Source organism: Botryllus schlosseri, chromosome 3, assembly GCF_051294905.1.
Source record: "Botryllus schlosseri isolate E-star chromosome 3, Bs_hap1, whole genome shotgun sequence".
Classification (NCBI taxonomy): Eukaryota; Metazoa; Chordata; class Ascidiacea; order Stolidobranchia; family Styelidae; genus Botryllus; species Botryllus schlosseri.
This window is the reverse complement of record NC_137238.1, coordinates 35,261,684-35,277,936: the sequence shown is the minus strand read 5'-3', so window position 1 is coordinate 35,277,936 and position 16,253 is coordinate 35,261,684. Positions and strand designations below refer to the sequence as shown.

General features: G+C 39.9%; 1 protein-coding gene across 3 annotated transcripts in view; it reads right to left on the bottom strand.

The window, feature by feature from the left end:
* The window catches only part of LOC145435135 (uncharacterized), a 63,136-nt gene extending 47,639 nt beyond the window's left edge, over nucleotides 1-15,497 (bottom strand). For 2 of the 3 annotated variants that reach the window (XR_013913716.1, XM_080312416.1), the window contains exon 1: nucleotides 14,207-15,496. Coding sequence is in view for 1 of the 3 variants with exons in the window: in XM_080312417.1 (XP_080168543.1) it covers nucleotides 2,542-4,428 (1,887 nt within the window). In the remaining 2 variants the exon portion in view is untranslated. Of the gene's footprint in view, nucleotides 1-2,136; nucleotides 4,466-14,206 lie in introns of those variants that run through there. The other variant, XM_080312417.1, reaches the window with a different exon arrangement.
* Between the last annotated feature and the right edge of the window lie 756 nt (nucleotides 15,498-16,253).

Genomic DNA, 16,253 nt, shown 5'->3' with positions numbered 1-16,253 from the left:
ACACCAAATTCAAACCTCAAGAGTTCTTTTCCATCATCACTGCGAAATTCAAGTTTCAATTTTTTAATGAAAATTAAAAATTTGCTGCTTCAGCCGTTGAAAAATCTAAATTTTCATTCTTTCTTGTGAACAATCGAATGCAAATAGCATCGCAAGTAGCAAACACCACTGTACAGTTTATAGCCTTATTTTATGCACACCAGTGTACCGATAGTTGATAGACGAAACACTAATAATAATATGCAGTAGTTTATTGTTCTCCGAAATTACATAGAAACGGCTGTCTTAGCCATCCGAGTCTCGCGTCATGTAACTTGGTCGAATGATCGAGTTATGGGCAATGACTCCAGTCCAAGTCGGGTCAATACACTAATTGCCTAAGTCGAGTCAAGTCACAATCCATATTGTAGAAATGACTCGAGTGAAGTCGAGTGACCAAAAAATCGCGACTCGAGACATTGCAACACTACATGAGAGTTCGCTACCTTCATAAAATCCTACCCCAGTTTGGGTTCTGTTATTTCGAATTTATATAGACATGAAGGTCTACCCTGGTTGCCACTACAGCCGCTTTTGAAACAGATTTCTGACTACGTAATATCGTGGAATAAACAAAGGGCCGACGAGTTTGACCAAGGTGAAAATTGCTACTTAATCTAGTTATAATATCTGGCATATTTCAACAGAGGTCAAAATAATATCAATACTGGTGAGTAGCCAAAGGAGCATAACAACCTTACTGAAATACCATGACTAAATAGTCAATAAATATTACTCAAGAAATGAACTGGCACAGTGGCACATTATACATTAACTGATACTGCAGAATCCTGTTGGCCAGAGTGGCGTGTGTGTGACACAACATATATACAGGCAGTCAAAACATTTAGAAGGGAGGTCAAACACAGGCATTGCTGAAAGCTAGTTTCACAATAATCTGAGTAAGGCATTAGGCCTGCTAGTGGGCAGCTCTACAGATGACAGAAGGAATTGCTTATCACGATTATTATAGTTTACCTAATTCACTCAAGACTGGTCCAAACGATCCGCGATCAGCAACTTCCGCAGACTTATCCAGAAGAAAGTTGTCCTTCATAGACGCACCCAACTTGATAAATTCTACTAGCAAATTACACTGAAGAAAAATAACAACCGATTTCACATTGTTAATAATTACAATCACAATGCTAATCCACGAGGCATGTATAAAAAATACCACTCATAGTGAAATAAACATGGCTACTGTGCACCAAAATCTTGAACACTTATTGTGGAGATACCCTTTTAAAGCAAACTCAATTCAATGTTAAGCTATATTTCAGATTGGAATATTATACAATGACTATCTTTGCAGTAAATTGGTGTTCGGGTAACGCAATATTGGAGACTTGGTGCATTATGTAATCAAAAGCTCACGATCATGTTTGTGAAGACTGAGCAGAATAAATTTCCATCGAACAGTCAGATGATTCGTCAGAATGAGATTGATACAAATTAAACAATGCTCTGTGACAACATAAATTATATCGGTGCAGACATACACTTCCTGAATTGAAACTCTGGACATTTTGCCTAATTAGCTAACTAGTATCAACAGGGTCCATTGATGCTCAAATGTACACATGATGGTTTCGGTTCTAGATATTGAATAAGAAACACAACAGTTCAGATAGGATGGAACATGATGGCAGTAACTTGAAGGCAACTATGGCAAGAAAATGCTGCTGTGCTTCACATTTAGCATGATAAACTGATGAAATCACACAATTCCAATACAGCGATCTTGGCATGAGTAACTAAAATTGTGAATAACACTGCAGATAACATAATTTTTAAGCTTCGTTTGGTCAGATTCTGTGTGAAATTCTTCCAAATGAGACTGGATGAGAGTTTTTATCATGTAATTGAGAATAAACACTCATTGAATACGTAGAAACTGCAATTTTGTGTCTAGAATATTCAGCAACAGGATCCCGGCATAAACTTATGACCGGTACTTCCAAATATTTTTAGATTGCGACCAACGGCTTGTTATAGTTTTCAGACTGAATCTAATTCCGGCCATTTTTAATGATAGTGCACGGTTCAGTTAGGTAGAATAGCAAAAATGAACATATTATCTTCATGTATGAAATGAAATGTGGAAGTCAATATCGCACAACTACTGTTTAAACATCAACTTCAACACAAATTCATTTACTGCCAATACCGAAACACACATATTAATTATCCATCACGGATAAGACAAAAATTTACCAAATGGATCGGAATGGATCATATTCGGTGAATTCTGGATGGGCGTGAAAATTTGGATGTGACTTCTCTTCCCATCTCTTAGTTTAAGCAAATTCTCAAATTGTAAACCATGTCATACAATTGACATACTGGGTAGCTAGCCTATACGAGTATCGTTCTGACATCCGAGTGCTATTGAGAGAATAAAAGAGATAACGAAAAGTATTACTGCATAGAAAATGGCAGTTAAATAACGTTGAACAAAATTCAAAACAGAAACATGATGGTGAATGCGTTTATTTGCACTCAAGGCATCTTTATAAAGTCAAAAGGGCTGTATGTGGCGACAGATGAAAACGACCTACCCTGCCAACTTTGACACACTGGATGTTGGCTGATACGATCATCACTGCATGACAATACCACGTTGTTACGATATTTTGATTCACAACGCTTCCGGTACTTTGCAATCATCTTTTTAACACCAGCGTCCACATTTTGACATTCGATATGGCACATACAAAACAGATCACAAGTTGCGACAACCGGTCCCAGAAATGACTCGATCCACGCTACTGACAATGTCGACTTTGAATACAGAGTGAATCTTTGAAGATTGCTGCTCATGTGCAAATCGTTGAATTTCGATACAGACTCCAAATCATCATGGGCAAGTCGTAGATAAATGAGATGGCGTAAAGAACCAAAACACTCTGAAAAATCACGGACAACATCAGTCTGGAAGTGACCAAGATCCAATGATGATATCTTTGCGTTTTTAGACAGGATTTGTGTAAACTGATCTACATCGTCCAAAATAAATCTGTGTAGAGATAGATAGCGAAGTTTGCCCAGCATCCCGATCGGTGCCAAATCACTGACAGCAACGTATTTTCGAGCATCCATGCTACATGTCATTTCCAACTTTTCCAAATCGGGGAAATTTTTCAACAATTTCGACAAAAATATCGAATATCTGCAACTTTCATCGGTGTCTCTTGTCCCATATTCATAATTGACTACATCCTCCTCTGGATGTGAGTCATAGGATGGTATGGGAAGATGGAGCGAAAAAGACAAACCCTTCAAATGTTGCAAGTCCATGATCCCGAATAGAAGCGTGTAACCGTGCAATTCCAGCCCACACACATTAAGCTCAACGAGGTTTGTGAAAGATGGTAATTTATCGCATATACCATAGAATGCATCGAACATATCAACATGAGAAGCGAACCGTCTGCCCAAGTCCAGATGCGTCAGTTTCGGAATATTGCAATTTCGCAGAACTGCCTCAGCAGAATCCGGATAACAGTGTACATACGGCGAGCATATAAGATACTCCAGTTCATGTAGTTTACGAGGCAGTGATAGTCCCGTACAAATACATGCTGCAAAAAAACTCCTACCCCTCAACAGCATAGGAAGACAGAGTACCCTTGCTCCATCTATACAACCCGCCGACAGAGGACTACCATCTCGATGAAAAGCAACTGCAATCAGAATCTGATTATGGTAAGTTTCATCACACGCCTCCCGCGTCACTCTTTGGATGGAGTCTCTATAAACAGCAAGATTCGCATCAAAGAATAAATCGTCAAAATCTTCTAGAGGCAAATGCTTCATAGTTTGGACTGATATGCAATGTGGTCTAGAATGACAGCATGTCTTGATAAAATTCTGCAACACCGTTCTGGTTTGGCGACTGCTGAGTTTTTCGGGATCGTGAAGCAATTCTACATGTAAGACTCGAAGTGACAATCCGCGTTTTGACTGCAACTGACAAAAATCTTTCATGACCAGTTCGGTAGTAGATAGAGCCAATCTTTTTATGGAGCGCGTAGCGCGGAGCAGACTGTACAACGTTTCGCTACTCAAGAAACAACCCAATATATCCAGTGTAACAAGATTTTTCAATCTCGGCAAGGTGGTGCAGATTTGATTCGAGAACCAAGCGCAGTCCCGGAATGATAAAAACCTCACAATGTCCTTTGAACGGCTGATTATTTTCAGCAACAGATCGTTCGATACATTACTGCATCCGTGAAAATCGAGATTTTGGACCGCAGGCACGTCTCCAGCAAGCTGCAAAAGCCTTTTGTTCGTAAATTGAACCCACTCAAGACGGTCATGAAGAGGGAGGTAATCAAGTATCTTCATCCACATCTCATCTGGCAAGCTGTTCACTATGTCCATTATGAGATCTTTACAGTTTATTGGTTAAGATTAATACCTGTGAAAAAGCAGTGTGATATACGATACGTTATTCTACATGAATTGGAGTGATACATCAAGCAGTGTTCACTTGAACAAAAAAACGAGAAAATGCCGATTTCTAGACGAGGTTGGTGCGATTGAGCACACAAACCGGACACCAATTGAATAGTTGTACTCCAAATTCAAACCATCATCATTGCAAAATTCAAATCCAAGTTTCAATGCTTTTTTATGAAAATTTAAATTTGCTGCTTTGGAGTTACTAAAAAATTTACATTTTCATTCTTTTTATGACACCAATCAAATGCACATAATGCCGCAAGCATAGGCGCCGACTTTTATTTTTACATGGTGTGGCCAGATGAAAAAGGGAGGGGTTTGTAATTGTTTCTTTATCGTGTTGACGCATGTGCGTGTATAAGTACGCCTGCCAGCGAGTCCAGCGGTTAATTAGCGATTCCTCGATGTCGCTTCAATATCAACAATTCACTATTCACCAACACGCACGCGAACACTGGAATACCCCCACCTCGGTGACGACGAGCTATTTCACAAATTAAAACGATTGAAGTCTGCTGTGCAATCTGTTCTGTAACGGCACATATTTCAGGTGATTCAGTCAGGCCTCGTCCTTACACGTCTTCTGATGTTTTATTATAAGCGCTAATCAATCACGTCCATTCTAGTGTGTTTGTTGCGAATTGCGTGGATTCAAAGTCATTCAATTTCACGCTGTCAGTCTTAAGCCAGTATCATATAACAATCGCATGAGTAGAGATCATGCGAGGCCTGTAGCAGACGCTATAGTTTAGGCCAGCGATGTTATCACATGCACTAGTCCTGCTGAAGACTCGATAGTTCAGGCTTGTTACGATATCAGGCCTAGCCCGGTGCACGTGACAGTAGGAAAGGAAAGGACGTAGTTTATTTTTGTCCTTGATGTTTTTTGCGGCACATACACCGACTCATGATACACATACACACGATCTATACATATGCATGCCATGCTGGACAAGGAAGTGCAGACATAGCCATCACGGCTCTCTGAGTCATGCACCACCCCTCCATGCTATCCCAGTAATGCATGAGCGCCAAGCAGGGATGTCATGGACATAGGCGCCGACTTATATTTTTGCATGGGGTGGCGGCAGGAGCGTATCCAGGGGGTGTCGAAACCACCTCCTTTTGAAACGCAAAACCCCGTCCTTTTGAAATGACCATCCTGACGCTAATATTCAGTTGCAATTCAACAAGTCGTATTATCAGTGTTACGCGCGGCCGCGGCCGCGACCAATTAGCGAGATTTGTCTGTGCACGCATATCGCATCGCACAATGCAACGCGACGCCGAGATGAGTGCGAAATTGCCGCGCGCTCGACTTTCGTCCCTGGCCTGAGCAGTAACACGGCGCGACAATTTTGGAACACGAAAGACATACAAGAATTAAGATTACAGTAATTATCCCTTACCGGTGGGTTTTTACTAAGTATTGAGTAGCTCGCATCGCGACAATTGGTTGCTGATTAAAACTTCGATTTTGACTGCATTGCTGCATTTCTCGATTTACGTAAGCAAAGCATAATTGGATTAATATTATGGGCACTGGAATAAATTTCAACTGGCAGGCACACAAAATAAAACACTGTTCAACTTTGCGCTCCGAGAATATTTATCACAAAAATGGTTCACAAAATATTTTGAACTTGCGGCTTACGGCCATCATCGATGCAAATAATGCACTTTAATTTGTAAAAGGTGAACGCATATTTGGTCGTCAAATCGCGATAGGAGATGGTGTTTCTCAACGCTCGCGATGAAATCTACGTTTCTAACGATAAGGTCGAATTTGTACATCTCAAAGGGACCGTTAGTTTGCTCAAATCAGCATCAGTAGGCTGTGCGAAATACATAGTAGTGATCCATTTTATCGAACTGTACAATCGGCCGGCAAGGTTGCGCTGATAACGAAATTAAAAGACAAACCTGCAATGATGATTACAATTACAGGGTGCGCGAGTCATACCTAAATGCCCAGATTCGGCAATGGCAACGAGCACAATTTGTTCAGACGCGGGCATAAGTTTTAATCAAAAAGATACATAAACACAAACAATGTTACACTCAGAGATTGTTACTGTTTGGCGAAAGTGTTTCTGTGGACGGTAGCAGGCCTGCATGCGGACGTGCTGAACAAAACCGCAGACGATAGTGCACATGAGATATCGATGACCAATTTCGCATACAAATGATTCTCTTTAATTTGCAGTACACAGCATCGATAATACGAATCAGTGAATTGGCATTCCAAAAGAACGGGATTTCTAGTTATAAATGAGAAACTCCCTGGCTACGCACCTGGGGCTTGTATGCCGACAACGCGCTGGTTAATATCAGCCCGGGGCCTACGGCCTACGTAGGCCCCGATCAGCCAGTCGAATTTATTCGTAAAATGGTGCGCTTTTAATTATCCACGTGTTATTGCAGTTAAAGCAATATGGGCGCATGCCGCGACCTTATCAATAGAATTACATATCCTAAAGGTTTGAAACTCGATAAGCGATATGGTTGCGCTCGATAGAGTCCATCCAGCATTGAAGTATATTGGAACATAGACGGTTCCCGTTCAAACTGATCGAATAAATTCAGAATTTGTGCCACCGAGAATCTCGTGTTGCATCAATTTTGACAACGTAATTCAACGCCGCGCACTGCACAATGCGCAGTATTAATAACAAATCAAACACTGACGAGGGACACCGAGTGAATACGAGTGTATAAAGCAGACACGAATCAGACAACTTGCGTACAGCACAATGGGGTTCCAAGTCTGACATCGCGACAATTGTTAGCTCAACATAACGGCGTTTGAGCTGCATTGTTGCATTTCCCGGTAAAAGTTTGCGAAGGATTGTTAGAGTAATGAATATGCGGACTTTGCGCAGGAACGACTTTCAATCCGCAGGCATACACAAACACACTGTTCTATTTCGCGCTCCTAGCCTCTAATTAAAGATATTATCACGGAACTAACTCAAGAATTAATTTATAAACGGATATGGGCGCAAACACAATTTAATTAAGAGAAGGAGAACGTGAATTCGCTCGTCTGGCCGAGAGCGAAGATGGTGTTTCTCAGCACAAGCGTGTCGAAATCGACGTCGCAAACGAGGTTGCTTCGATTGTCTGATTATTAATCACGGATTACAATTTATTGGGGCGTTTTAAGCACTAGTTCGTCGTCGCCAACGAAGCTGCGTGTTCAATTATTCGCGCGCGTATCGGTTAAAGGTAAATAGTTGGCATTTGCGCGCTATCACAGACTCGCTAATTGACAGCGCTTATGATTTGAAATCGCAGACCGCGGGCGTTCAAACTTATTGTATGGGGTGTCCGCCACCCCATAAATGTGTCATGGGGTGGCTGCGCCACCCCGCCACCCCGTAACTCGGCGCCTATGGTCATGGATACCAGTGTTACTAATCAGGTCTTTGGTCTGACCCGGCCGGGGATCGAACCCACGACCTACCGATCAAGAAGCCGGACGCTTCACCATTACGCTATCCTGTTGGCTCTTTTTACGGTGACCGATTCTTTGTTTATTTATTATAGTTGTGCTCACCGTAAATACTATTGTATTCAAATCAAAATTTTTCGACGGCAATAACTCCGCTTCCACTGGTTGGTATTGAACCAAATTTGGTGAGGATTGTTTCTATAGACAGCCTAACACTTTCATGGGGTGAACAGGAAATTTTCAAATTTTTCATTATTTATTTTTAGATACCGGTAATAAATAGAAACTTTCTTCTCCTGTAGCAAAGCAGTTACTGGCTGGAATTGAACCAAATTTTGTGTGTAGGCTTAAATTAGGTAACCTAACAATTTTATCAAGTAGCCAGCACGATTTGAGAAAAAAAGTCATTTTTGAAGAGCCCTAACGTGACAGTTCATACCAGCGATTATAGCGTGCATTCCTGCTTGCAGGCGCGCTAAATCAAGCCTGCCACGATAGCGTACACCAGATGTCAACGACCCATTACGTATACAAATGATTCTCGCTAATTTGCAGTACGCAGCATCGATAATACGAATTAGTGAATTGGCATTTAAAAAGGACGAGATTTCTAGTTTTAAATGAATAACTTCGTGTCTACGCCAGTGTTGGGATCAAGTCACAACCTTCGAGTCACGAGTCATTTCGAGTCATTGCACATTTTGACTCGAGTCAAGTCAAGTCAATCGATTTTCGAAGGTGACTCGAGTCAAGTCAAGTCACTCGATTTTTGGAGGTGACTCGAGTCAAGTCGAGCCAAGTCAAATCAAATCAAGTCACGAGTCAAGTCACAATTCAAGTCAAATTGCCTTTTCGAAGTATGAGGCATGATTACGTCATTGCATTTTGCTAGCTGTCTGACTAACAGATTGATGTGGTCATTGATTCCGAACCGATGAACGAATATAAAGTTAAATATACACGCAGGAAGGCACTGTATCGCTCACACAGGCATATACGTAGAACTGTTCAACTACGTAAGTAATTGCATAGCCTCAGTTTATAGTTACCAGCCAAACTTGAAAAACGAATTGAGAAGATCCAATACATTACTCATTTACATGTTGATATGATACCATTCGAGCCTACACCAATGGTTGAGGAGTATATAAACTATATTCGAATTCAATTTCAATAAAACAAGAGGTTTGGTTAAGGCAGTGTTTCCCAACCTTTTTCCACCCACGTACCACTTCGAGGTTTTATGCAGTGCTCGCGTACCACCTACATAAGTTAGGCGCGCCGTAGGCGGTCAAAACTGTTTCCACCATTTATAACGTAATAATCACGTAATTGAACTATGTGGGTGTAATAGCTAAGGCGATTTTTTACCGAAAAAATGGAGGATTTTGAGCAAATTTTGACCTCACGTATGCAAAGTAGGTGCCTTTGCACATGACGTTAAAATTGTACTACTTATATTCATTTCTGGATGGGAGAGTATGTCCTTACGAAGTAGTTTGGCCTGCAAATGCGTTTTTGACATGGAAACTGACAAATATTTACATGATAAAACTTTATTTCAACGATATCCGGCCCTATGAAGAATTCTAGTAGTCACACCACGTATTACGGTAGAGGTGATTACAACTTGTTGTAGTACAGCGAAAGATACTTTTCTACATTCTGGGGTATAAAGTGTCTGTCTTTAGTAGCTTGCCCAGAATGGAGAAAGAACGTTCAACAGCAGCAGTTGTTGGTTGACAACACTGAAGTTGTGCGTACACTGCTGGTGACACACCGTGCTGCTTCATTATGACAATGCTGTCTACATCACAATTTTTCATCATGCGCTTCTTGACATAAAAACCAGGCAATGCCCAAGCAGTCTAAACAGTCTTGCTTCAGTTAGGATATTGCGGTACGTTGACCATAACACCATGTCCATTGTCGACCTATTTGTTTCGTTTGGCCGTTTATGATTCACGATGAGCAGACAATGGGCCGTCTATAACGGTAGGCATATAAAGTAGGCTACAAGCTGTAAAATATCAAATGATAAGTTCACCGACCGTGCATAATCTACGATAAAAACGAAATGGACGAGTCAAAAATATTTTGGCTGTGTCTACAAAATGTTGACATATTTTGACATGTCAAAAAATATCGCCACAACTAATAACAAATTTTATTAAACTAAGCATTATCAACCAGGGTTGATGGGATGCATGGAATTGTCTTTTTATAATTAGCCAAAAAACTTCACAAAATTCAAAATCAATCCCACCTGAACTAACTCGAGAAAAAAACAGAATCCACTCGCGTACCACCTGGAAGACCTTCGCGTACCACTAGTGGTACGCGTACCACAGGTTGGGAACCACTGGGTTAAGGTATAAGAACAGAAAACAGAAATGAATATTATGCTATTAAAATACCTAACTACTAGTTTACGACAACCTATACTGTACGCTTCAATTACTACGTGTGTGGTCATTTTATTTATATGAGACAATGGTGGCTCAGTGAAACACACGATCATTGAGTGATTTGTCGCTCTCACGGGTTACACCAGCGTTTCGCGAACAATCCGAACATATGGAAGATACAGTGATTTTTATCGACACCGATTACTTGATGACTTGAAATTTACTCGTGAATTTTGCTCCGAGTCACGAGTCAATCCACATTTTTGATGATCCGAGTCAAGTCAAGTCAAGTCATACGAAAAAGGTGACTCGAGTCTGACTCGAGTCAAGTCATGACTCGAGTCATCCCAACACTGGGCTACGCAGTAGGCACATAGGGTTTTACCGACAACGCGCTGGTTAATATCAGTTCGAGGCCCGGATCAGCCAGTCGAATTTGATTGTGAAATGGCGCGATTTCATTATCCACGTGTAATTGCAGCAAGAGCAATATGGGGGCATGCCGCGACCTTATCAATAGAAATACAAATCCCAATGGTTTGTAATTCGTGTCGCGATATGGTTGCGCCCGATAGAGTCCGACCAGCAATGACGTTAATTGGAACATAGAAGGTCCCCGTTCAAGCTAATCGAATATATTCAGAATCTGCGCGACCGAGAATCTCGTGTTGCATCAATATTTGACAACGTCATTCAACACCATGCACTGCACAATGCGCAGTATTAGTAACAAATCAAACACTGACAGTGACAAGTGACACCGAGGGAATACGAGTGTATAAAGCAGACATGAATCAGCCTATAGATGATGGCAAACAAGAAAGCGCGCATCTAATCAGTAATTCCTCAACTTGCAAGTGTGACATCACGGCAATTGTTTGCTCATTATAACTTCAATTGAGCGCTTCGCTGCATTTCCCAATAAAATTGGCAAAGCCTTGCTGGAGTACCCTAATGAATATGCGCAAGATGCCCATGGAGGACTTTCCATTCCTATCACGAAACTAACCGAAGAATTATTTTGTAAACGAATATGCGCGCAAATACAATTTAATCAGGAGATGGACAATGTGAATTTGCTTGTCTGGTCGAGAGAAGAGATGGTGTATCGAAGCCTCAGCCCAGGCGTGTCGAAAATGATGTCGTTTCGATTGTCTGGTTACTAGAGCAAGTTTTTGTTGCACTTAAATCGCGACAAAGTTGCACTTAATTTTAACAAAAGTTACATTCAGAATTTTTGTTGAATTATTAGGGTATGAGACTCGTAAGGTCCCGCTGTATAACTTAGTTCCTGCAGAGCTGTTAAATTTGTTACTTTGCCATTTAGCTTAACGGATGGTCTGACAAAACCGCTAAAAATTACATTTTTTTCCCGGCACACAGCAAGAAATTACGCAATGCGGGAATAATTCCGCCTACCAAATGCAAAACAGCGCAGCGATAACCCCTCTCCAAAAACAGTCAAATAACACACCCAAAAACCTCCTAGGTCTGCAAACTTCACTCGAGGCCTGACAGAAAAACGCACTTTCGGCGACTTTAACAGAATCAATAGCCTGAGATAGGTGATCCAGTGTAAAATGGCTGTCTTGCCTGGGCGTTCGTGAAATGGAAAACTGCCACAAATTTAAATGACAGAATTAATAAAGCGATCTATTTATATATGGTTTGGGCACGTTTGTGCTTTGCAGGGGTACTTCCACTTCTTGCTTGCAAGTTATTGTGTCATAGATAACAGTGAGATGCAGCTAACCCATCATATAGCTCTTTGTTATGCAAATCAAAGAGAACCATACTAGAAGTAGTTTGTAGCATGTTTTTAAATCACTCATTAACATTTTTACGCAATATTTGAGAAAAGTTGCAGCAAAAATTGGCATGAAAAAAAGAGAAAAGTTGCAAAAAGTTGCCCTTTAAAATCCCTCCAAACACCTTAAAACATCACAGTACAGAGTACATAGATTCTGAATACCAAAGAAATTGTCGGAAGCTATAAAAAAAGTTGCAAAGACTTGCCCCGCTGATTACTAATAACGGATTACAATTTATTGGGGCATTTTAAAGCACTCGTTTGTCGTCGACGAGGAAGCTTCATATTCAATTATTAGCGCGCGTTTCCGTTAATGGTAAATAGTTGGCATTTAAAACTCGGTAATTGACATCAATGATGATCTCGTTGGGCTGATGTTGTACATAACTGGCGAGACAATAGAAATATATGCGCCACCCCACCACTAGGACTCTTCAAAAATGACTTTTATTCTCAAATCGTACTGGCTACTTGATAAAACTGTAAGGTTACCTAATTTAAGCCTGCACACAAAATTTTGTTCCATTCCAGCCAGTAACCGCTTTTCTACAGGAGAAGAAAGTTTCTATTTATCATATAAAAATAGATAATAAAAAATATGAAAATTTTCTGTTCACCCCATGAAAGTGTTAGGCTGTCTATAGAAACGATGCTCACCAAATTTGGTTCAATTCCAACCAGTGGAAGCAGAGTTATTGCCGTCGAAAAATTTTGATTTGAATAAAATAGTATTTACGGTGAGCACAACTATAATATATAAACAAAGAATCGGTCACCGTAAATACTATTTTATTCAAATCCAAATTTTTCGACTCAATTTTTTTTTTTTTTTTATATAATAAATAGAAACTTTCTTCTCATGTAGCAAAGCGGTTACTGGATGGAATTGAACCAAATTTTGTGTGTAGGCTTAAATTAGGTATCCTAACAATTTTATCAAGTACCCAGTACGATTTGAGAAAAAAGTCATTTTTCAATAGCCCTACCCGCCACCCTGTAACTCGGCGCCTATTGTTGCAAGTAGCGAACGACTCTTTGCAGTTTCTGGTCTTAACTTATAAACACCGGCATACTGATAGTTGATAGACGAAATATCAATAATAATATGTGATGCGATAGCTTATTATTCGTCGAAATTACAACGAAATACCTGTCCTAGCCATCCGAGTCTCGAGTCATGTCACTTGGACGAATGATCGAGTCATGAGCAATGACTCGAGTACAAGTCCAGTCAATACACAAATCATCTTAAGTCGAGTAACCAAAAATCACAACTGGAGACATTACAAGAACCTTACATTAGAGTTCGCTATATTTATAATATGCTCCCCCAGTTTGTGTTCTAGTATTTCCCATTTACCTACAGACATGAAGGTCTAAACTGGCTGCCATTACACCCGCTTTTGAGCCAGAGTTCTGACTACGCAATACCGGTATTATGGAAAAAACAAAGGGCAGAAATTTACAGAAGGATAAGGAGGTTAAAAACAGTCCGCACACCAAATCCAGAGCTATATTCCAAATCAAAACCCAAGAGTTTTTGACCATCATCATTCAAAAATCCAAATCAAAAGAAAACGCTTGTTTTGGACTTATACTCATGAGTTTGACCAAGGTGAGAATTGGTATTGTAAACTACACTTAATATCCGGCATGTTTCAATGAGGTAAAAATAATATCAATACCTCTGAGTAGCGAATGGAGCGACAGACAAAACCTTACAAAAATATCCTGTAGGATATCAGCCTTGAGGACATGCCATGGCTAAATAGTCGATAAAGATTACTCAAGAAATGAACTGGCACAACGTTATATAGTAACTGATAATACAGAAGTCTGTTGGCCAGAGTGGCCTGTGACACAACATATGTATAGGGAGTCATAACATTTAAAAGGGAGGTCAAGCACAGGCACTGCTGATAGGTATTCCAGCTTCATGAAGCTAACCGAACATCTCACAATAATCTGAGTAAGGCAGTGCTGGGCTGGCTGGCAGCTTAACAGATTACAGAAGCAATTGCTTACCTAATTCACTCTCACTTTGGCAGTGGTCCAAACGATCCCTGATTATCAAATGCCCTGGATTTATCCAGAAGAAACTTGCCGTTCATAGACACACCCAAATTGATAAATTACACCAACAAGTTACACTAAAGAAAAATAATAGCCAATGTCACAATGTCAACAATTAACACCATAGAAAACCAGATATCACAATGCTATGCTAATCCGTCAGGCATGAATAAAAAATACCACTAACAGTTTATTAATTATGGCTACTGTACACCTACAATCCAACATCTTGAAGACTTTTTGTGGAGAAACCCTTTTAAAGCATATTTAATTCAATGTTCAGCTATGTTTCAGGTAAAAAAGTTTTACAAAAACTATCTTTGCAGTATATTGGTGTTCAGGCGACGCAATATTGGTGACTCTGAGCATCGTTTAATCTATACAGCAATATCACATTTGTGAAGAGAATAAATTTCCATCGAACAGTCAGATGAGTAGTCACGATGAGATTTCTACTAATTAAACAATGCTCTGTGACAACAGAAATTACATCAGTGCAGACGTCCATTTCGTGAATTGGTACTATGGACGTTTTGCCTAATTAGCAAACTACTATCAACAGGGTCCATTGATGCTCAAAAGTACACATGATGGTTTCGGTTCGAGATATTGAATGAGAAACACAGCAGTTCAGATAGGATGGAACATGGTGGCAGTAACTTAAGGCAACTATGGCAATGAAATGCTGCACTTCCCATTTAGCATGATGAACCGATGAAATCACACTGTTCCAATACACTGATCAGTTAACATTAGTAACTAAAACTGTGAATAACACTGCAGATAATAATTTTTAAGCTTCGTTTGGTCAGATTCTGTGTCAAATTCTTCCAAAGGAGACTGGATGAGAGTTTTTATCATGTAATGGTGAATAAACACTCATTGAATACGTAGAAACTGCAATTTTGTGTCTAGAATATTCAGGAACAGGACCCCGGCATTAACTTATTACTGGTATTTCCAAATATTTTTAGATTGCGACCAACGGCTTGTTATAGTTTTCAGACTGAATCAAATTCCAGCCATTTTTAATGATATTGCACCGTTCAGTTAGGTAGAATAATGATTAATCCTACCAAACACATGTGATATCTGGCAAGATCTAAAATAAACAGTCAGAAACAGAAACTACAGGTGCAAAACAGCAAAAATCAACTAATCTTCACGTACGAAATGGAATGTGGAAGTCAATAATATCGCACGGTTTAAACATCAACTTCAACACGAATTCATTCACTGCATACGGTAATAAACATATTAATGAAGTGGAAGTGACAAAGCCATCATGGTTATGACGAAAATTTACTGAGTTGGATCACAGTGGATCATATTCGGTAAATTCTGGAAGGGTGTGAAAATTTGGATGCAACTTTTCTCTTCCCATCTCTTAGTTTAAGTAAACTCTCAAATTGTAAAACATACTGTACAATTGACATACTGGGTAGCTAGCCTAAACAAGCATCGTTCTAACATCTGAGCGCGAGATAACGAAAACTAACGAAAAGTATTACCCGTAAACCGGGATAACTTGGACAATTTCAACAATTTCGCTTTGTATCTTGGAAATTCTAGAGAGTAGGGATGTAAGTTTTGTGTTTTCAGGGGTTATGGAGCAAAGATTAGAATTAACTAATCCAAAATCTTCATGGTCATAATAAAGCACCTTGTTTTTGTAAATTATCCGTGTCCAAAGTTACCCCGGCATGTGGGGTAACTTTGGACAATGTAGTTTTTTGTATGTCTTTACGGTCAATTGCTTATGAAATCTCTTGAATTAGGCTTATTTGGTAAGAGTTGGTGAGAGCAGCGGCTAAAACTGAGACTAAACAGTTTACGTCTGGCCTATTGCATGATTTTTACCTAATCCCCCCACACCCCCAATAAAAATAAAAAATTATGTAGTTTATGAAGGCCAATGCCCCCCTTATCTCAATTTGCCCTCATGTCTTCCCCAATTAAGACTTATAAATAACATATGGTGATAAGGGCCAAGGGGGTA